General features: G+C 44.7%; 1 protein-coding gene across 1 annotated transcript in view; it reads left to right on the top strand.

Moving 5' to 3' along the window:
- Positions 1 to 23,477, top strand: part of LOC310646637 (transmembrane protein 132B-like) — a gene marked incomplete at its 3' end in the record, with an annotated part of 55,058 nt that overhangs the window by 9,938 nt on the left and 21,643 nt on the right. The window contains exon 2 of the mRNA XM_083373255.1: positions 21,007 to 21,150. Coding sequence (XP_083229381.1) covers positions 21,007 to 21,150 — 144 coding nt within the window. The remainder of the gene's footprint in view (positions 1 to 21,006; positions 21,151 to 23,477) is intronic.

Raw genomic sequence — 23,477 nt, 5'->3', positions numbered from 1 at the left:
ACGCTAAAGTGTGTGTGTGTGTGTGTCTGTTTGTGTTTGTGTGAAATCTGCTTGCCATTTTTTTGCTCTGTTATTATCTGCCAGGGTGCTGTTTTGGCCTGCAACCTCGACTGAAACAGAGATTTTATAAAAAAACAACAACAACCAAGAGTCTTAAGTCGCCATCTTTCTGAGAAGGATATAAAAAAATAAATAAATACAGGTATTCCTCAATTAGCAACAGTTCGTTTAGTGACCATTCAAAGTTATACTGGCAAAAAAGGGACTTGTGACCGTTTCTCGCGCTTACGACCTTTGCAGCCTTTCCGTGGCTCACGTGATCGAAATTCAGACGCTTGGCAATTGGCATGTACTTGTGACGGTTGCAGCGTCCCCCGGGGTCACGTGATCCCCTTTTGCGACCTTCTGACAAGCAAAGCCAAGCGAGGAAGCCGGGTCCACTTAAAAAATGGTGTCCCTAATTTAACAACGAGGGACGCGGTGGCTCAGTGGGTTAGGACGCTGAGCTTGTCGATCAGAAGGTTGGCAGTTTGGCGGGTCGAATCCCGAGTGCCGCGTAGCAGAGTGAGCGCCTGTTACTCGTCCCAGCTTCTGCCAACCTAGCAGTTCGAAAGCACGTAAAAAAGAAAGTGGAAAAATAGGGACCACTCTGGTGGGAAGGTAACAGCGTTCCGTGTGCCCTTGGCATCTAGTCATGCCGGCCACATGACCACGGAGACGTCCTCGGACAAGCGCTGGCTCTTCGGCTTTGAAACGGAGATGAGCACCGGCCCCTAGAGTCGGAAACGACTAGCACGCATGTGCGGGGGAACCTTTACCTTTAATTTAACAACTGCAGTGATTCGCTTAACAAATGTGCCAAGCAAATTCGTAAAACGGGGCAAAGCTCACTTAACACATTTCTCACTTAGCCACGTCAAATTTCGGGCTCACTTGTAGTCGTAAACCGAGGACTACCAGTAAAAAGGATCTCTTTCGTTTGGGCCGTCTTTTTTCTACTTTGCTTTGTGGCTGAAAAAGCGGGCGTCTCAACTTCTGTAAGGCGAGAGCCCAGTTGGTTATTTCTTTTCTTTTCTTTTTTCTTCTCAAAGTATTTGATTAATTTTCTATTCTTACAATTCATTAGTGCTTAATGAGCAACGTGTTGTCTTTTTGCTTAGTAACAGAAGTTAAGTTCTCATTTCTCTATCTCAGGGCTGTCAAACTCAATTTCATTGAGGGCCTCATCAGCATGGCGGTTGCCCTCAAGGGGCCAGGTGGGTGTGGCCAGGGTGGGCGTGGCCTACTGGGTGGGCGTGGCTAGAGTGCATATGGCCTACTGGGTGGGCGTGGCCAGCTCTACATCGTTGGCATCAAGGGTGCCCATGGGGGGGCCTGGGCAGGAGTGGGACAGATCTGAGGGTCTCTGGCAGGAGGAGGGTCTCTGCGCCAGGGCCAAGGCAGTGGGGGCCGTTCCCTCCCTGTTTCCAGGATGGCTTCGCGGGCCGCATGAAACCACTTTGTGGGCCGGATCCGGCCCCCGGGCCTTGTGTTTGACACGTCTGCTCTATCTTGTTTTTCCAGCCATTGATAAAATAAGTTCCATGTCTGAAAATATTCGTTGTCTTCTTTTTCTTCGATTCTCCATGTAAGCCTATCCGTTGCAGCACAGTCCAGCATTCCCTTGATTATCTCTTCATCCAATGGTGTGTGTGTGTATGTGTTTTCATTTTGGCAATGCTGTGCAACGAGTGTTTCTATAACACCTTCTCACCCGACCCTATGGAGAAAGAGCTTTTTTTTCCTTTTGGATTCTGTCTCCAAACGTTTTGGTGAAATTCTCCCTTCCTTTCACCCCAGTCCTTGGATTCTTGTCCCCTCCCCACCCATCTGCAGATTTGACGGCTCCATTTGAAGCTGCGGACAATATTTAGAGCTTTTGGTCTCTTTTTATTTTATTAAAGAGTTTTACAAAAACAAAATTTTACAATATATCCCCAAATCCCTCCCACCCCAAACCCCCCCACTTCCCCCCCCCCACTTCCCAGAGCTAAATACAGGATTATAGTTACAATAATCATATTCTAAATAAAAATTATGCATAATATACAATTAACCAAATTCATAATGCGCTTTAACTCTCTTTTAACATAACTACAAACAACGTACCAATAACAATATCCCACTAAAATCTACTCATAAGCTAAATGGAACTTTTTAGTCCCATACTTGTTTTGAATATAATCTATCCATCTCCTCCAAACTGAAATATATCTTTCCTGTGAATGATCCTTCAAATAGGCAGAAATCTTAGACATTTCTGCAAGATTCGAAACTTTAAACACCCATTCTTCTACAGTGGGCAAACTATCCTTCTTCCAATATTGTCCCACCAGTAACCGTGCTGCCGCTTTTGGTCTCTTTTTGAACCTACATGTCATCTTTTAAGCTGCATCTGATTCAGCGACCAGCATTTTTGACCTCTGCTTTAGATAAACTCTTTAGATCGGGTAAGATCTTCTAAGACCTCCGAGGCAATAAAGCATTTATGCTGATAGATAAGGAGATCAAACACACATATCGGGCGAACTTAGCTGAAGAAGAATCCCCAAAGGATTGTTACTGAATTCACCAGGTCGTTTCTAAGGATTCTATATTGGGTTTCACCTTCAATATGCCCAGAGTTGATTTAAATTTTATAAGTAAACCAGCTGTTGTTGACACGCCTGCCATTACTGTCTCATTCCCTTGGATTTATTCATGTCTTGTTTTGGGGGATATTAGAAAGCACTTCAGAACACAGCCTTCTAAAAGGGTTACATTTTTTCCCAAAGACTTCTGGGATTTTACCCTGGGTGAATTCAGCCATCTGTAGTAGCTGGGTAAAAGCTGTTCACAGCTTCTACTTCAGAAAGAAGGCAGACGATGCCCAATGGATTCTTTTCTACAGTTCTCTGTCTATTCATATGGACAAGTCCTGTAAATCCACCACAAAACCTCTGCATAAATATGCCCAGATTTGCATTGCAATCCTAGGCCGTTTTATTTGATAGGCCTCCTTGAAATCCATCAACCTGACCTGCATACAATTACGACCGTGTTTGCCAACAGAAGGGAATATTTGTAGCTCAGGGTTGTTGAACTGTAGGGTCCTTGGTGTTAGTGAGATACGCTGGGAGGAGGAGGAGGAGGAGGAGGAGGAGGAGATGGAGGAGGAGGACCGTAGGGTCCTTGGTGATCTCTGAGCTTGGTGGTTTTCTTGCAGATGTTTCATTACCCGACTAGGTAACATCGTAGTGCTAGAAGGGGCAAAGTATATAAAGAGAGACCAAGGCTCACTCCCTTCTAACACTGATGATGTGACCTGGTGGGGTCATGAAACATCCACAAGGAAACAACCAAGCTCAGAGACCACCAAGGATCCCCACTTTATGGAAGTGTGACAAGCTGAATGTTAACAGGGGCTTTCAAGGGCTGTATTATTTGCTTGGGCTAGCTAGGCCATTTAGATTCAGGATTACATTTGGAGCTTGAAAAAGTGACTTTGGAGATTAAAAAACTGTGGATCGATCAGATCTATGATCCATTTGTTGTCTACAGCATCCAGAAGAGTATACAACACCATAGTTCAACATTCACCACCTACCTTGTTTCTTCAAATTCCAACTTTCCACTTCATGGAAGGTGATTGTTGCTTGCCTCATTTTGATGTGTCTATAAATGCAGCAGAGAAGCTGGATGTATTTTTCCCCCCAAGGCCTTAATGGCTGTCCTACCACATGCTAATCGGCAATGCATTTCTTGATTGCTAGAGCCTTGAACGTTGATCATTGATTATTAAAGGAAGATGCTCTCCACGACTCTGGTATTTTTTTTAAGGCTGGTTAATACCTGTTGTCACTAATTTGACCTTTTGTTATATTAGTCCCATTCCCCCCCCGCCCTGCCACCACCATCCTCCTCGTCTCTCATTACTGAAGCTAGCAAATCATTTCCATTCCATCAGAATAGTGTAATTAGCACAGCACGGATGATAGATATGTCTAACTCCCAATTTTAATAGCACATACATTTTCTTCCAATCAAGCTTCCTTTCATATATATACATCCAGCATTTAGTTTGACTAAAAAAGGACAGAGAATATATCCCCTTGTCTCTCTCTGCCAACCTGGAGCCAGTTTCACCACGTTTTCACTCTGGACTGTGGTTTTCTATCACATGCATAGGCATTGCTTAAGGACAAAGGACATTCCACACCTTGACCCATTCAACACAGTCAAAGGCCTTTTTTATCATTAATGAAACACATATGGAGGGGAGGGTTTTGTGTGTGTGTGTGTGTGTGTGTGTGTGTGTGTGTGTATGAGGGCTATTTTTTAGCTTTATCAATTATACAGAATGAGTTTGAAGTAGCTGGAGGAAAGAGCAAGGGAAGACGTTGGGCAATAGAATAGCTTTTCAGTGTCCAGCACAAAGCCTGTTTGGTGAAGAATACGTCCCGTTCTTTTCACTATTTCTTCCTGTCTTTCCAAGCTTAGCTTGGTGCAGGGAGAGGCGATAATGAGGGGGCTGAACATATTAGAGAAAGCCACAAGGATGCCTCCTTTGAAGCATTGTGTCACTTTACAATTCAACAATAACCTCTTATGAATGACTTCTATGTAATCATCTTGGATAGAATATACATTTTGCGCACTTTTAAAGAAAAGACTGGGATGGATGCAGAAAAACACCCAAGCAAGCCTCTACTTGATTCAATCATGCCAATTCATTCTTGGATTTAAGGAAAAAAAACAAACTAAAAACAAAATAACAAAAACGAAGGCGAATCAACAAGCCCAGACTCTGAAGCAGGATGAGTATAAGTGAAGTTTTGCAGGAGAAAAAAAAAATCAGTAAGGGAAAGAATAATAATAAAATTAAGGCTTGGGTCTAAACTGAAGTCCTCCTTCATAAAAAAAGAGAGGGAAGGAAAGAGAGAGAGAGAGAAAGGAAGAGAAGAAAGGAAGAAAGTAAAGGAAAAGAAGGAAGGAGACAAAGAAAGAGAAGGAAGGGAAGAAGGAAAACAAAATTAAGAGAAGGGAAGGGAGAAAGGGAGAAAAGGAAGGAAGGAGGAAGGAAGGAAGGAAGGAAGGAAGGAAGGAGGGAGGGAGGGAGGAAGGAAGGAAGGAAGGAAGGAAGGAGAAAGATGAAAGGGAGGAAGGAAGGAAGGAAGGAAGGAAGGAAGGAAGGAAGGAAGGAGAAAGAGATGGGAGGGAGGAAGGAAGGAAGGAAGGAGAAAGAGATGGGAGGGAGGAAGGAAGGAAGGAAGGAAGGAAGGAAGGAGAAAGAGATGGGAGGGAGGAAGGAAGGAAGGAAGGAGAAAGAGATGAAAGGGAGGAAGGAAGGAAGAAAGGAGAAAGAGATGGGAGGGAGGGAGGAAGGAAGGAAGGAAGGAAGGAAGGAAGGAGAAAGAGATGAAAGGGAAGAAGGAAGGAAGGAAGGAAGGAAGGAAGGAAGGAAGGAAGGAGGGAGGGAGGGAGGAAGGAAGGAAGGAAGGAGATGAAAGGGAGGAAGGAAGGAAGGAAGGAAGGAAGGAAGGAAGGAAGGAAGGAGAAAGAGATGGGAGGGAGGAAGGAAGGAAGGAAGGAAGGAGAAAGAGATGAAAGGGAGGAAGGAAGGAAGGAAGGATAAAGAGATGGGAGGGAGGAAGGAAGGAAGGAAGGAAGGAGAAAGAGATGAAAGGGAGGGAGGAAGGAAGGAAGGAAGGAAGGAAGGAGGGAGGGAGGAAGGAATCCAGCATACAAATAGGCCTGAACAAACAGGTGGAAGATTTACAGTGAAAGTAAAGAAGAGAAAAAAGAATCTCCATGCAAAGCAAGACTGTGAAGGAGGAAGGAAAAGCACGGCTGGGATTGAGAAGTGGGCCGATGGTGTTTACATGTGTCCTTTCCGGGGATGGATAACACAATCCAAAATCCGCCCTGGGAGAAAAGTCGCTCTAGTCTTGCAAAGTCCAATTTTGCACCGTCTGCGTTCTTCTGATTTCACTGGCACTTTTCCTCTGGACGCTGCTGGCGGGAACGGCAATGGCTTTGGAGACCTCCCAATCATTATAACATATATGTATATATTAAAGGATTCTCATAAAACTGCCTCCAGACAACGGAAAAAAAAGTAAGAGACGCATTCAGCCAGAAATAAAGAAAAGCCGGTTGGGGCAGCAGCAGCTTCTGAAGGATTTCCTGCCTGGGTCTTAGCCTGCTTTGAAATTAATATTTTGTCAGAGGAGGCTGGAAGGGGTGGGTGGGATGAAAAAGGAAGGGGATTTAACAGAGGGAGGTCTTCTGTCCCCCCTCCCCCATTCCTCACCCCCCCTTAATTTCCCCATCAGGCCATCTCCTTCAAGGGCTGTCAACATTTGAGTGAGCGGAGGAATGTTTTGGAAAAACCACTTAGGGAATCTGTCTCCTGAAGAACAAGATATCTATCAACAACAAATTATCATTATCATCATCTCACTTTGGATTAGCTTAGCATTAGAGGGAGAGGGCTGGAGGAAGGCGTGATAACAGCCTCTGCCAGCATGAGAGATCAAGTAAACATCTCAGCAAAGCTCCCCGCTGGCTCAGCCAGAGAGACCAGCAAGGTGCTTGCTTTGCTTCCCCTTGCGATTAGGACAGAGCAGAATCTTGCTCCCAATTTATATCTTCCTTCCTCCCCCCTCCCTCTCCTTCCTTTCTTCCTTCTCTCTTTCTCACTCTTCACTAATTTTCTTTCTTTCCTTCCTCCCTCCCTTCTTTCCTTCCCTCCCTCTCCTTCCCTCCTTCTCTCTTTCTTTGTTTCCTTCTCTTTCTCATCCTTCACTAATTATCTTTCTTCTTTCTTTCTTTCTTTCTTTCTTTCTTTCTTTCTTCCTTCCTTCCTTCCTCTCTCTCCTTGTTTCCTTCTCTCTTTCTCACTCTTCACTAATTTTCTTTCTTTCCTCCCTCCCTCCCTTCTTTCCTTCCTTCCTTCCCTCCCTCTCCTTCCCTCCTTCTCTCTTTCTTTGTTTCCTTCTCTCTTTCTCATCCTTCACTAATTATCTTTCTTTCTTTCTTTCTTTCTTTCTTTCTTTCTTTCTTTCTTTCTTTCTTTCTTTCTTTCTTTCCTTCCTTTCTTTCTTTCTTTCTTTCTTTCTTTCTTTCTTCCTTCCTTCCTTCCTTCCTTCCTTCCTTCCTTTCTTTCTTTCTTTCTTTCTTTCTTTCTTTCTTTCTTTTCTTTCTTTCTTTCTTTCCACCCTCCCTATCCTTCCTTCCTTCCTTCCTTCCTTCCTTCCTTCCTTTCTTTCTTTCCACCCTCCCTATCCTTCCTTCCTTCCTTCCTTCCTTCCTTCCTTCCTTCCTTCCTTCCTTCCTTCCCTCCTTCCTTCCTTCCTTCCCTCCTTCCTTCCTTCCTTCCTTCCTTCCTTCCTTCCTTCCTTCCTTCCTTCCTTCCTTCCTTCCCTTCCTCCCTCCCTCCTCCCTCCCTCCCTCCCTTTCTTTGGCAAGCATGATTAAACTCTTCTTTTCATCTTTCTTGTCCTCTGGCATCGTTATCTTTGCCATCTTTGCTCTCTTTTTCCCTTTTACGTTGTTTTCCTGTTTTTCTGAACTCTTGTAAACTGCCCAGAGTCCCTGGGTGTCAGGTGGCATATAAACTGAATAAAGAAATAATCCAAGTTTTTGCAGCTAATGTTTCAAGGAACTGCGTAAAGGAGAACCTGGCCAATGAAAGATTTGCCTGTTTCATTTTTACACACTACAACCGTTTTCACTCTGAGGGGGAAAAAAAAATAGAAGACAAATTGAAAAGAGATCAGATGGTCCACCTCAAGCGTCCTGCGCTTCCTTCCCTGCTGCTTTCCTGGTTTGTTCGCTTGTCCAAATGGTGCCTCATTATGGAGAGGGATCAGTTTCAACAGATTGGACCATCAAAATACTGCAGGTCATTCTTTCACAAGGAAAGGCCAGCCCTTCAGGGCATCACGTTTTCCCCGCTTGCCTTCCCATTGGGACCTTCCGGGGCATAACTGTTGGGGAGGATTTCTCTTGCCAGAGAAAAATTAATATTAAATCACATGAGGAGAGAATCAGAGAGAGACAGACAGGTGAATTATATTCCCTTAGGCTTGTTTCACACAGAGAGATCTTACAAGTGGGAGATTACAGCATTATTTCAGGTGGAAGTCACCGTTCGCCTAATGGAATTGATTGCACCGCAGAATACTAGCAATTAACCTAAGCTGCAGATAAAGTCTGCAAAGAGATAATACAGTTGGGCAACCTTCCTCCATAAAAGTGATGGGAGAGGAGATCCTTGCAAAGAAAATAGAATAGAATAGAATAGAATAGAAATATAGAATGGAATGGAATAGAATAGAATAGAATAGAATAGAATAGAATAGAATAGAATAGAATAGAATAGAATAGAATAGAATAGAATAGAATAGAATAGAATAGAATAGAATAGAATAGAATAGGAAGGGACCTTGGAGGCCTTCTAGTCCATCCCCCTGCTCAAGCAAGAGAATCTACACCATCACAGACAGATGAATGTCCAGCCTCTTCTTAAAAATCTCCAGTGATGGAGCACCCACGATGTCTGGTGGCAAAGCTGTTCCACTGGTTAATTGTCCTCACTGTCAGGAAGTTTCTCCTTAATTCCAGGTTGCTTCTCTCCTTGATCAGTTTCCAACCATTGTTTCTCGTCCTTCCCTCTGGTGCTCTAGTGAACAACCTGGCCCCCTATGCTTTGTGGCAGCCCCACAGATACTGGAAGACTACTATCATGTCTCCCCTATTTCTTCTTTTCTTTAGACTAGCCAGAGCCAAGTTCCTCAGCTGTCCTTCCTATGTTTTTGTTTCCAGGCCTTTAATCATCTTAGTTTCTCTTCTCTGATTTTTTTTCCCCAAACTCTCAACATCTTTTTTGTGATATGGTGACCAAAATTGGCTACAGTATTCCAGGTGTGGTCTTACTAGGGTTTTGTAAAGCGATGCTAATACTTTGTGTGATCTTGATTCTAGCCCTCTGTTTATACAATTCAGGATTGTATTAGCTTTTTTGGCTGCTGCTGCACACAGCTGGCTCATGGTTAAGTGATCATCCACTAGGACTCCAAGGTCCCTCTCACGGTTATTGTTTTTGAGCCAGGTTTTGCCTAATCTGTACTTATACCTTTGGTTTTTCCTGCCTAAATGTAAGACTTTGCTTTTCTCCACATTGAAACTCATTTTGTTGGACAGGGGCCATTGTTCAAGTTTGTCAAGATCTTTTTGGCTCTTGAGTTTGTCTTGTGGGGTGTTGGGGTACTCCTGTTAGTTTGGTGTCATCTACAAATTTGATGAGTCCTTCTGGACTCACGATTCAGTTTTGAAGATCATATTGGGGTCGTGGCCAGGGGGGCATTTGCCCAGGTTCGCCTGGTGCGCCAGTTGCGCCCCTATCTGGACCGAGATAGTTAGTTATAGTTATAGTTTATTTGATTTATATACCGCCCTTCTCCTTGGTAGGGACTCAGGGCGGTTCACAGGGCATATATAAAAAGAAAGACAATACAAAAATTAAAAAAGGATGCCCTACGTACGGTCACTCATGCACTCGTTACCTCTCAGATAGATTACTGCAATGCTCTCTACATGGGGCTGCCCTTGAAGACCACCCGGAGGCTTCAGCTGGTGCAGAATGCAGCCGCGCGGGTAGTGATGGGAGCATCCCGATACTCCCATATTACACCCCTCCTGCGTGAGCTGCATTGGTTACCAGTTGTCTTCCGGGTGAGATTTAAGGTGCTGGTACTTACCTTTAAAGCCCTACATGGCCTAGGCCCGGGATACTTGCAGGACCGTCTGCTACCGGGGACGACTTCCCATCGCCCAGTGCGCTCACACAGAGAGGGCCTCCTCAGGGTACCGTCGGCCAGAAAATGTCGGCTGGCGACCCCCAGGGGGAGGGCCTTCTCTGTGGGAGCACCAGCCCTATGGAAGCAGCTTCCCCTTGAGCTTCAGATGGCCCCGGACCTCCGGTCCTTTAGCCGCGACCTCAAAACTTTTCTCTTCCATCAGGCTGACGGGTTGGGTTTTTAAATGATGGGTTTTTAAATATGTTTTAATTTTTAACTGTAGTTAATTGATTTTGGGGCTGTTATTTAATTCGTTTTTAATTTTTGTATTGTTGTTTTTTATTGTTGTAAGCCGCCCTGAGTCCTTTGGGAGATAGGGCGGCATATAAGTCCCATAAATAAATAAATAAATAAATAAATAAATAAATAAATAAATAAATAAATAAATAAATAAATAAATAAATAAATGAGTTCCCCTTCAATTCCCTCATCTAAGTCACTGATGAAGCTATGGAAGAGTCCTGGGCCTCAGATGGAGCCTTGTGGTACCCCACTGCTTACTTCTCTTCGTGTGGATGTGGTGCCGTTGAGGACGACTCGTTGAGTACGGTTTGCCAGCCAGCTACAGACCCATCTGGTGGTGATGTTGTCTATTCCACCTTTTTCTAGTTTGGTAATTTGTACTTGTCAAGGTCAGATAGGTGTTCGCTACCATTTTCTTTCGTAATTTTTGTTTCTAGTTTGCAGAGGGGTTTTTTTTGGTATGTTGGGCTTCCAGAAGGAATGGACTTCGACCCCTTTTCCTCCAGCACGTCGTTCTTTCAACAGGTCTCAGCGATCTTGAATGTGAAGTCTTCTCCAAGCAAAGTTGATTAAAACCGTGGCTTGTCCTTAATTCTTAGGTCAACCCCTGATGACGTCATGAATGCACTCTAGTTTTTTTTAAAATTCCATTTATATCCCGCCCTTCTCTGAAGACTCAGGGCGGCTTACAAGCTTAGCAGTAGCCTTCATTCTATGTATATGCCTGCTTATTAGGGCTTTCACACACACACCCAAGCGGCATTATTACAAAGTCAGCTTAATTGCCCCCAACAATCTGGGTCCTCATTTTACCTACCTCAGAAGGATGGAAGGCTGAGTCAACCTTGAGCCTGGTGGGATGCGAACCTGCACTAATTGCAGGCAGCTGGTGTTACTTAGGGAGGCATTAGCCCACTGCTCCACCAAGGCTCTGACGGTGTTTTCTGATTCTCTTCCAGTGGCAAGTTTGAGTTTCTAGTTTATCCCGCACACCTAGGAATTTTTTGAGTGGTCTTCCATTCAAGCACTAACCAATTCTGAGTTTTGTAAGATTGGCTAAAGTCAGATGGATGCTGCCATGCAGTTAAGCTGCCAAGCCTGTTGGTTAGTACTCAGCCTTGGCTTCCTCGTCGCCTCTTCAGGCGGCATCCAGAGTTAATGCCTTGCAATTAAACCAAATATTCCCCCCCTCTTTTCATACTACTGATGGGGAAAAAAAAGTTTCTTTTCATTTCGTGAATGCATAATCTCATTTATAAATCCCCCAATTATTGGCAATGAGCGTGGCAACCTTTAAACTGCCTCTTGGCAGCCCGGAAGAGAAAATTGTCTAAACACAGAGGCCAAAGTGGCAAGTTAAAATGTGTACACACACTACATCTGACTCACAATGGCCAGAGTAGCAGAAAAATAAACATAGCTTTTTTTTTAGTTTTTGCTCAAAATTGCCATTCATTAATATGTATTTGAATCCCGAAAACGCCATTCAGCCCAGAGGAGAAAGTACGCTAAGGAGAAATTACGGTGGCTTATAATCATTTTAGCAAAGCATCTAATTTAGATATTAAGCTTGCTTAACAGATGTATGTTGCTTTGCTCTTTGATTGTGAGGGGTGCAGGAGTGGGGAGCAGAGGGCAGGGAATAATTGAGTAAGAGAAGGGAGTTGAGCACACACACACACACACACACACACACACACACACAGAGAGAGAGAGAGAGAGAGGGGGGGGGGAGAGAGAGAGAGAGAGAGAAACACACATAAGCACACAGATAACTTCCTCTATCATTTGCATTTTGAGAAGTTGTCTCACAAAGTCTGAATGGGGAGTTGACCAAACAGCATATTTACATTTTGTTAGACACACATCTTAAAGAAGAAAGGCCCATTATAACAGAAATAGTTCGATGTCGCATTTGTAAAAGAATCCAATTTTTCTCTAAGGCAAGGGTGTCAAGCTCAATTTCATTGAGGGCTGCATCAGCATTGCGGTTGCCCTCAGGGGGCTGGGTGGGTGTGGCCAGGGTGGGCGTGGCCTACTGGGTGGGCGTGGCTAGAGTGCGTATGGCCTACTGGGTGGGCGTGGCCAGCTCTACATCGTTCGCATCAAGGGTGCCTATGGGGGCCTGGGCAGGAGTGGGACAGATCTGAGGGTCTCTGGCAGAAGGAGGGTCTCTGGGCCAGGGCCAAGGCAGTGGGGGCCATTCCCTCACTGTTTCCAGGATGGCTTCGCGGGTTGCATGAAACCACTTCGCGGGCCGGATCCGGCCCCCGGGCCTTGTGTTTGACATGTCTGCTCTAAGGAATAGACATAAATAATCCAGATCAATTAGGTCCCTTCTTCACCAAAGCCAGCAATTTCAGTAAAACCCCCAATTTGCCAGCTGAATACAGAAGTCTCTTGCCTTCTTTCTTGATTGGCAAAAGTATCCTGCTGGTTTCATGAGACCACTGCTTGATTTTAGTAACTTCTTTAAGTGTAAAGTCAGGAGATGTCTTTGTAGCATGGTAGTGTTGTTTGCATGAAAGGTGTGCTGAGCCTGCAAAGGTAGGATCCTATAATGATAGTACCGGAACAAGGCAATTGTCCATTTCAAGTCTAGGTTCCAGATATCAATGGTGGCCACCAAATTGCATCATGAATATTCACGAAAGATGTGGCGGTGGAATCTACCTGCTGATATCCAGACTCACAATCTTGATCAAAAGTAGGGATACATGTCTGCTTGTGGGGTCCTTGGTGGTCCCTGAGCTTGATTGCTTTCTTGCAGATGTTCTAAGCACTGATGATGTTCCCTAGTTGGGTAATGAAACATCTGGAAGAAAACCTCCAAGCTCAAGATGTCAGGTTTCTGACGTATGGGCTTTTCAAGTGACTCTGAGGCATTGTTTACCTTAAAAGTTCTTTATTAGCCTAATACACCGGCAAATGCTTGCTCGAAGGAAGCTGGAATCTGAAATCTCCAACCCCTTGCACAATATATTAAAACACAATTCTCCACCTTTCTAATTTTGTCATTAATCATAAGGTAAAGGTTAACCCGTACATGCGTGCTAGTCGTTTCCGACTCTAGGGGCCGGTGCTCATCTCCGTTTCAAAGCCGAAGAGGCAGCGCTTGTCCGAGGACGTCTCCATGGTCATGTGGCCGGCATGACGAGACACCAAAAGCGCATGGAATGCTGTTACCTTCCCACCAGAGTGGTCCCTATTTTTCTACTTACATTTTTACGTGCTTTCAAACTGCTAGGTTGGCAGAAGCTGGGACGCGTAACAGGCGCTCACTCTGCTACGCGGCACTCGGGATTCGACCCGCCAAACTGCCGACCTTCTGATCGACAAGCTCAGTGTCCTAAACCACTGAGCCACCGCATCCCCCCATTAATCATATTCTCCAATTAATTTGAAGAATCAGTTTCCCTTCCGTTAGAAAAACCCACCAAGCTCTTATCTTCTTTAGTTAGAGATGGCCTTGACGATACAATCCTCCTCTTCCCACCTCCCAACTTTAAACGGAATCTCTTAAAGCAATACACAAGTTTAACATATGAAATGGCTACTTCTTCACCTCTTGTCAAGCAATAACATTCGATGTTAGCAGCGTTGATACAGAGATCACCAAGGATGCCACAGTATTCCTCCTCCTCCTCCTCCTCCTCCTCCTCCTCCTCCTCCTCCTCTTCCTCCCAAACCCCATTCCCTTCTAGCACTGATGATGTTCCCTAGTTGGGTAATGAAAGATCTGCAAGCAAACCACCAACTTAGAGATCACTAACAATTCCATGATTGAACCCCAAGCTACAAATATCCTCTTCTGTTGGCACAGTTTTGCTTCTAAAGCCTGGCCTTCTGGCTTTTTCTTTTCCGATTCCAGCTTCCTGTGCTGTAAAAAACATAAGGATGCCCGTGACTCAGCAGATATTGCTGACTCTAACTAGCCGCAGGTTGTACACTACAGAATGATAGATTTATAGCACCACAACACCTGGAAGGCCACTAGTTTTCCATCTCTGCTTTGAAGGTCTTCACTGGTCTCCTGGAGTAGGACAAGTCATTCTGAGAAGTAGTGTCAACTGATGGTGAAGATCCACAGTTGTTGACAAACAGTCTTTATACTTGAGGCCCTGTGATTTCCTGAAAACTGTCTTTTGGAGAAATGAAAAATGGGTTAAAAATGAGGAGTGCCTCAAGTCTACATGGACATACTCCTCTTTGCATCTCAGAGTGTCTTTGTCCTTTCTCCTACCTGTATTTTTCTTTTTTGTGCTATTCTTGGACAAGAGATTCGGGCTGCCCAAACTAGACAAATCTCCAAAGCTGCCTAATACCAAGTCAAACCATGATCCCAATTTCTTGGCTTGAACTATGAGATCTGTGTCCTCACAGCACACTAACCTACAATAATTTGAACAATAGTATATGGAATTAATTTCAATTGCTTTTAAGGGTGTTCATTCCCCGCAAATCACAAGCTATTTAGCCTAGCTTGTGGGTCAAACTCAACCACCATATGGCAGAGACTTCCTAGTGTTTCAGATGAAAATTATTTTTTTTGGGGGGGAGGTATCAGGACTTGTCCCTCAGTCCTTCTTCATGTACGGCATTTGATTTACTGCTAAGTTATAGACCCAAAGGATAATCCTGGTTGCTGTGGATTAGGTTATAGTCCATCTGGCCAACTTTGTGCAAAGCCACTAGTCTCCGCCTGGTTGCCGGTATGGTTCCTACAGAATCCTTCTCATTCAGTAGCACTCGACAAGCCCAAATTATTTGGGCCTGGTGCCACACTTCCTGATTTAATAGAGTAGCTTCATTAATGTCCTGGATGATCCCCACTCTTGGCTGATCCATCCTTTGTGTGAACGGAGGAGAAAGAGAAGCAATCAACATTTGAATTGGATTTTGAGCAAGCTTTTAGGGGGGACCTCCTGGCCCCAATTGACCACAGCAGCCATCTGACAGTCAGTTCGTCTTCAGGTGCCCATAAAGGCTTAAATAAAGCCATTATTCCCTGCTGCGAATGTCTGTAGTTTCCAATTCTTCCTCTGGAGTTTTCCTTTTGGTGGTCTAATCAGCTTTAGGTTTTAATTAAGCAGCTGTCATTGGCTTCCTAGTTCTGTTGTGACCTGCTGTTGTATTAAATTTTAATGGAGCCAAGGCTGAATCCGAAGTAGGTGTCTTCCGACAACAAAGCAATCTCATTAGCAGGTTACAGTTGTAATTAAGAAGAGTCTGCCGAAGCACTCACCCAGAGGAAGAATGAGGAATAAGCACCGAGGTCATTATTAAGGCAGGACAGAGCGGGCCTGCTCCCTTCTGACGGGAATAAAATTCATGTTCAAAGTGCACTTTTTATGGGAAAATACAGCGTTGGAACAACTTCACTGTGATTTCTAACTTCCCTACGGGATGTGTCTTCTGCAAAGTTTAGATGTATGAATTTAAATCTCCGGTCCACTTCAGTTTCAAATATATTCTATTAAAAATCCCTGCGGTTCGTTTTCATTTTTTTTAAAAAAAAATAATTCCCCTCCATCTATCATTTGCAAAGAGCAAAGATGTTCTTACGTGCCAGTTCCTCAATTGTTATCTTTCCATGGTGTCTGCGTATTGGCTTGCAACGTTAGCCATTAGGTGGGTGGGAAATGACCCTTAGGAGTCTTACGGCTAGTTGTAAGCGGGTTAGGCGATAAGTCAGGATAGGCAGAATACAGCCAAGCAAGGGTATGGCTTCAACAATTTGTTGTAATTTAAGGACTACCTGCTTTGTAGGTCTCTAAATGCTTTGGATAAAACTTTACCTTGGGATAGAGGGATCCACTGCAGGCCTCTGAAATGTCCAACGGAATCTTGCCCAGATCAAGACACCAAAAAGAATATTTTGACCTGACTATTTTGTAAAGTCTTTGCATTCATATCTAATTCCACCACAGGATTTCCCCCCCCTTTCTCTCTTCTCCCTCCCTCCCTCTCTTTTTCTCTCCTAGATGTGCAGATCAAGGCTGTGTTTGTTTGTTTGTGAAAAAACAATCTGTCAGCCTACTGAGATGACATGATACTTGATTCCAGGATGTCAAAGACTGACTCGCAGGCTGTTCAAAGCTCTGCTGTTCCGATTATTGGTCTTCCTAACTGGTTTGAATCCTAGCCAAGCTTGTCTCTGTTCAATAATATCCTCTTTTCTGCATGTTCCCCCGTGTTAACCCCGTAAGCTTTAGAGAAACCTCTGCATTTGAAGAAAGTGTTCTAACAATCATCTTCCTTCCCTTTGTTGAATCCTGTTGCGAAACTGCCAGCCAGGCTGGAAGGAGGGGTCAAATAGGGACCTAGCTTGGAGTTCTTGCACAGGCTCAGGGGGCATAAACCTGACCTTCCTCAAGACTAATCAAACTTTACCTGGTTCTTCCCAGGAGAAGAGAGACTGTCTGGAGAGAGTCTTGTAACATAGGTAAAAGTTCTTCTGTGAACTTCATTTAAAACAGAGGATATAATCAGAGTCAATCTTGAAATTTCCATTTTCCATTTTCATGTGGAGTCAAGTGCAGAAATACATAATCTTTCCATTTTTACTAGTTATCTCTGCATGGTGCTTGTGTGTGTGTGTGTGTGTGAAAGAGAGGGAGGGAGGGAGGGAGGGAGGAAAGGAAGGAAGGAAGGAAAGAAAAGGAGGGAGGGAGGAAGAAAGGAAGGGGAGAGGGAGGGGAAAGAAGGAAGGAACGAAGGAAGGAACGAAGGAAGAGGAGAGGAGAGGGGGAGGGAGGGACGGAGAAAAGGAAGGAAGGAAGGAAAAGGAGGGAGGGAGGGAGGAAGAAAGGAAGGGGAGAGGGAGGGAGGGAGAGGGAAGGAAGGAAGGAACAAAGGAAGGAATGAAGGAAGAGGAGAAAAGAGGGGGAGGGAGGGAGGGAGGAAAGGAAGGAAGGAAAAGGAGGGAGAAAGGGAGGAAGAAAGGAAGGGGAGAGGGAGGGAGGGGAAAGGAAGGAAGGAACAAAGGAAGGAACGAAGGAAGAGGAGAAGAGAGGGGGAGGGAGGGAGGAAAGGAAGGACGGAAGGAAGGAAGGAAAAGGAGGGAGGGAGGAAGAAAGGAAGGGGAGAGGGAGGGAGGGAGGGGGAAGGAAGGAAGGAACAAAGGAAGGAACGAAGGAAGAGGAGAAGAGAGGGGGAGGGAGGGAGGGAGGGAGGGAGGAAAGGAAGGACGGAAGGAAGGAAGGAAAAGGAGGGAGGGAGGGAGGAAGAAAGGAAGGGGAGAGGGAGGGAGGGGGAAGGAAGGAACAAAGGAAGGAATGAAGGAAGAGGAGAAGAGAGGGGAGGGAGGGAGGGAGGGAGGAAAGGAAGGAAGGAAGGAAGGAAGGAAAAGGAGGGAGGGAGGAAGAAAGGAAGGGGAGAGGGAGGGAGGGGGAAGGAAGGAAGGAACAAAGGAAGGAACGAAGGAAGAGGAGAGGAGAGGGGGAGGGAGGGACGGAGGAAAGGAAGGAAGGAAGGAAGAGGAGAAGAGGGGGAGGGAGGGAGGGAGGGAGGAAAGGAAGGAAGGAAGGAAGGAAAAGGAGGGAGGGAGGGAGGAGGAAAGGAAGGGGAGAGGGAGGGAGGGGGAAGGAAGGAAGGAACAAAGGAAGGAACGAAGGAAGAGGAGAAGAGAGGGGGAAGGAGGGAGGAAGGAAGGAAGGAAGGGGACCAATCTCCTTTGAGAGTAAAAATGGTGCTTTTTGGATGCCTGGATAATGAAACATATTAATATTTTACAGAAATGCAGATCGAAATTCTGATTGTGCTACCACTACTATTAAAACGAGCAGCAACAATCCCACTGATGGTGATGCGTTTCCTCTCTCGCATTCTTCATCTTTTGTTTTTTTTTAAAGAAAAATCCTGTCCTCTCGGCACCAGATGTCAGCTGGGAAGGGATAAACTCCCAATGTCCCCGATGAGCATAATGCAGTCATGGGGGGGGAGGGGGGGGCGGAGGAGAGGGAAAGAGGCACTAAGCATCTGGGAGGGAAGAATGCTTCGTTTTCCTTCCTTGCACTTTTCTCCTTTCAAAGATCATCCCTATTTATCCGCAGCCTGGAGTCAGATGTTTAAATCCTTTGGAAAATCAAATGCTAAACCACACATTTCTGCATAAGCGGGATGATGTGCAGATTGCAAGGCGCTGCCCCGTGTGAAAAGAACTCAAAATGTGGATTTCAGCGCTTGTGAAGTTAATGCGATCAGGGTAGCAGAACTCGGGATAGGATCAAGCACGTAAAAAATGCGAGTAGAAAAATAGGGACCGCTACGGTGGGAAGGTAACAGCGTTCCGTGTGCCTTTGGTGTCTAGTCATGCCGGCCACGTGACCACGGAGACGTCCTCGGACAAGCGCTGGCTCTTCGGCTTTGAAACGGAGATGAGCACCGGCCCCTAGAGTCAGAAACAACTAGCACGCACGTGCGGGGGAACCTTTACCTTTACCTTTATATATATACATATACACATACACATACACATACATATATGTATATAGAAGGGACGCAGTGGCTCAGTGGGTTAGGATGCTGAGCTCGTCAATCAGAAGGTCGGCAGTTTGGCGGGTCGAATCCCGAGTGCCGTGTAGCAGAGTGAGCGCCTGTTACTCGTCCCAGCTTCTGCCAACCTAGCAGTTTGAAAGCACGTAAAAATGCAAGTAGAAAAATAGGGACCACTCCGGTGGGAAGGTAACAGCGTTCCGTGCGCCTTTGGCGTCTAGTCATGCCGGCCACATGACCACAGAGACGTCCTCAGACAAGCGCTGGCTCTTCGGCTTTGAAACGGAGATGAGCACCGGCCCCTAGAGTCGGAAACGACTAGCACGCATGTGCGGGGGAACCTTTACCTTTACCTTTATCTTATATATGCGATGCATGTCAAGGACCTTGTTTGTTGCGGCAACACACGCCGCAACGGAGGCTGGCTTGGCACGTGTGTCAATGCGCTCCTATAAACTGGTCTGTTTCCTTTCCAACTTCAATAGCCTGGATGGGTCGATCCACCCATCCCAGTGGCAGATGGCACTCGAAATAGAGTGTTTCTCCTTTATTTTGCAGCCATGTATATGGCTGTAGTGAGTTGCAGAAGAACTCATCACTCACCGTGAGGTCCAGATCCCATGTCTTAATTGCAAATATTGCTTTCCTGGAGCAAAGGCCTTAATTCAAGGGTTTTTTTTTTCAAGGTTTCTTGTCCTTCATTTTGCACCTCTCTTCCTCTGCCTATGTCCTGGTGAGAGCGGGGAGCTGGTGTAATTAATCAAATGGCATCCATGGAGATGTGTCAATGAATTCCCCACTAATGGACTCATTAGCGGGCTGCATCTGAGAATGTGTCGAGGAAAAAGCATCGACGGCTTTCTCAGAACTTGCTGAGGAAACGATATGTCTGTGACTTTCTGGCCCTGAGAACGTCTCCAAGTGGCATTTGTCGATGAAGCAGAAAATATATGTATTTTTTAAATTAGCAATCGGTATCAGGGGCGCTGTTGGTACTACAGTGATTTGACAAAAAGAACGAGGGATTTGCTCTCTGGGTTGCCGCTTCTGCAGTGAAGGGAATAAACTTGGCTATAAACTTCTGCAAAGGGGGAATTCAGGAATCAAAGAATAAGAGAGATAAGAGGCAAGTGATTTGGGTAATCTGTCATTTCAGCAATCCGAGGCTGAAAGATAATCTGGTCCCAAAGAACCACAAGGATTAGGTTTATAGGTGACCTGTAGAAACTGCCCTGTGTTGTCATGGTTCCGATGAATGAGACAAATCAAACAAATTGCAGGCATATTATTTATCTAAAAAGTCTTAGTAATGAAACGAAACATCGGCACTCATGGAGGGATGCCAGAATCTGAAATCTCCTCCCCCCCAACCCATCGTAACACACACACAATCCCCGCCCTTATCTACATGTCATAAATCACATTATCCAATTAGTTTTACATATGAGGTTTCACTTCCCATTCTGTACGGGCTTTTGCAATCTTATCACAACTTCCGGGTGATTCCTCCCTCCCAAATGAAGCAATTAAAATAACAGGCTGTCTCTTATATTGTCAGTGCAAAAGCACGTCAATGTTTGCAGTGTTGACATGTGTATTACCGAATCCTGCTAAGGTGGGACTTGAATTGTCTGTAAGTGTCTACGGAGATTCTCAGTCATCCAGGTCATAGTTATCCCAAAGATGCTTTTTCGTGAGGCAAACTGGACTTTGTTGTTTTTCCTTTGAAGGCGTTTCGCTTCTCATCCAAGAAGCTTCTTCAGCTCTGACCATCCAGTCAGGCCAAACCATTCCTCACCACCCAGTCAGAGCTGAAGAAGCTTCTTGGATGAGAAGTGAAACGTCTTCAAGGAAAAACAAGGAAGTCCAGTTGCCTCGTGGAAAAGCATCTTTGGGATGACCTGACCTAGCGTTATTGTCCATGGATGGTGGTGGAAATATGGAAAGGGAAAGACCATTTCTACATGAGAAGAGACGTAAAAGGATTATAGTCCAGCTCAGTTGAAGGATGCCGAGCTGGGGGAAGTTTCCTTGAACATTTAGTTCCTGTTTCTGGCACAACATATTGATGGTGGCACAACAGTTTTTAAAAATATCCCACCACTTTTTTTTTTATCGTGGACAATTTTCTGGTGTTGTTGAGAATCCTAGTTTATTGAGGGCCCTGCTAAATTTAGCAAAGGTCTTGCTGGAATCTTCTCCAGGTCTTTATGATTTCAACCAGAAGATATTGAGGTGGAATCTGACCTTCATTATGAACAGCAGGTGTTCTACAAGATTATTGTGAGGATGAAAATTGGAATAGAGGGGCCTTAACTATGTCCCTACTTCTGATGGCACCTACTTTATGGACCTGCATTTTCTTCTTTGTTGTATGCCTGAATAGGATACAGAGATCCTCAACACAGCCATTCTGACGGGCAAGCCAGTGTCTATCCCTGTGAAAGTGGTTGCTGTTGAAGAAGATGGATCCATCAGAGACATCTCCAGCTCTGCTGAATGCAGATCAGCTGATGAAGATGTCCTCAAGGTAAGGCTGCTTCTTGAAATTGGAAAGATCCCAGGAATGATTTAGTTGGATGGTTATCAAAGGCTGAAACAGTCTTACAAATCAATAGCTTACTTAGCCAACTACTGAATGATGCATGTCCCTATCTCTAGAACCTTCATGGAGAACCAGCCTTCTCTCCTGCTTTTAAATATAATTAGCAACATTAGCATGGATGATGTTCCCTAGTTGGGTAATGAAATGTCTACAAGAAAACAACCAAGCTCAGAGAGCATCAAGGACTTTACAGGAATGGAAGTATTAGGGAAGAACCAATATTAGTTCCGAAATAGATAGCTCCAATTTGACTATCCATCCATCCATCCATCCATCCATCCATCCATCCATCCATCCATCCATCCATCTCTCTGTCTCTTATCTCTCTCTCTCTCTTCTCTCTATATCCATCCATTTGTCCATCTCTCTACCTCTTATCTATCTATCTATCTATCTATCTATCTATCTATCTATCTATCTATCTATCTATCTACAGTGGTACCTCAGTGCTCAACTTAATCGGTTCTGGCGGGGGTGGAGACGGCGTGATGATTACCAAAAACAATGAGTATGAAACAATTTTTTCCCATAAGGAATAATGTAGTGAGTCACATTGCAGGCAACATCGACAAGTTCCAGCTTGTTTGTTGAGTACCAAACAAACGATGAGTACCGGGAGAAATTGTTGTTTCAAAATGTGTTGAGTAATAAATTTGATGTGTTTCAAACCAGTTGAGTACCAAGGTACCACTGTATAAAGAAGGTATGTATGCATGCATGCATGCATGCATGTACATATCCATCCATCCATCCATCTGCAGGCACTAGATTTGTTGCTACGTCTCCTCTCATTCTTACTAAACCAACGTACATTTCTTGGAGCCCAGGATATTTTGGTATTATAAGAGTCACCCGTCCCTCTCCCAACATCTAAATCACATTAGCTAAGAAATCCAATTCCATTGTTAATCCGAGCCAGGTCTAAATAGACTGTGCAAACATGCCAAGTTCTCATGTCTTCACCCAGCAACTAATGGCTCTTTTCACTGACATAGAGAAGTGCATGTGTTGACATGGTACGGTGATAAAACTCATTATTTTCATCCAGATTTTCTCTCCAGTATAGATGTCTGTCACCACGGGGGGACCGATCAATTAATTATACGATTATCTGATTCAAATTGACATAAGTGAATGAAGAGGCCTTGAATTCAGAGGGAGGTGTCATTCCAACTTCTTCCTTCTTTGCTCCACCATTCAGTTGCTGATCTTTGATTCTTCCAAAAATTCCTCTTTTCATACCCCCGGGTTATAATAATGATAAAAAGTTGGAAGGGACCTTGGAGGTCATCTAGTCCAACCCCCTGCTTTCAGACAAGTGGCTGGCCAGTCTCTTCTTAAAAACCTCCAGTGTTGGAGCATTCACCACTTCTGGAGGCAGGTTAATTGTCCTCACTGTCAGGAAATTTCTCCTTAGTTCCATGTTGCTTCTCTCATTGATTAGTTTCCACCCGTTGCTTCTTGTCCTGCCTTCGGGTGCTTTGGAGAATAAAATATCACAATTACAGAATAACAGAGTTGGAAGGGACCTTGGAGGTCTTCTAGTCCAACCCCCTGTTCAGGCAGGAAACCCTATACCATTTCAGGCAAATGGCTGTCCAGTCTCTTCTTAAAGACCTCCAGTGTTGGAGCATTCACCGCTTCTGGAGGCAGGTTGTTCCACTGTTTTAATTGTTCTAACTGTCAGGAAATTTCTCCTTAGTTCTAGGTTGAATCTCTCTCCTTGATGAGTTTCCATCCGTTGCTTCTTGTCCTGCCTTCATTTGCTTTGGAGAATAGCTTGGCTCCCTCTTCTTTGGGGCAGCCCCTGAGATATTGGAAGGCTGCTATCATGTCACCCCCTCGTCCTTCTCTTCAGATCTAGATCTATCCCTTGATTTGTTTCTTGGCTTGCCTTCTTTCCCCTCCCATCCTCTCATCACGCCATTATGGCAATGAGGGATGTGTTGCGATACGTTCTGTGGACCTTTCATGGTGTTAATTGAGTTTCTAATATTTTTTTTTAACCTGGTGTACTTAGGTCTGACCGAACACTGAGTTTAAACAGCTGGGGAAATGTCATGAAAAAGAATGAGGGAATGGCTGCATTTCTAGACTTGTGATACTTTTGGGTTTGCGTGAATGTAGGTTTCTGAATAACACCGACGTGTTTTGTGGACATTGGAAACATGCGTATAAGACATACACAAGTAAGAATTTCCAACAGGATGTCATGATGGGAGTATGTCGAGACACCCATGTGACAGACCTGA

This window comes from Vipera ursinii, assembly GCF_947247035.1.
Source record: "Vipera ursinii genome assembly, chromosome: 14".
Lineage (NCBI taxonomy): Eukaryota > Metazoa > Chordata > Lepidosauria > Squamata > Viperidae > Vipera > Vipera ursinii.
Note: the sequence above shows the minus strand (reverse complement) of the source record. Positions and strands in the feature narration are given on the sequence as shown.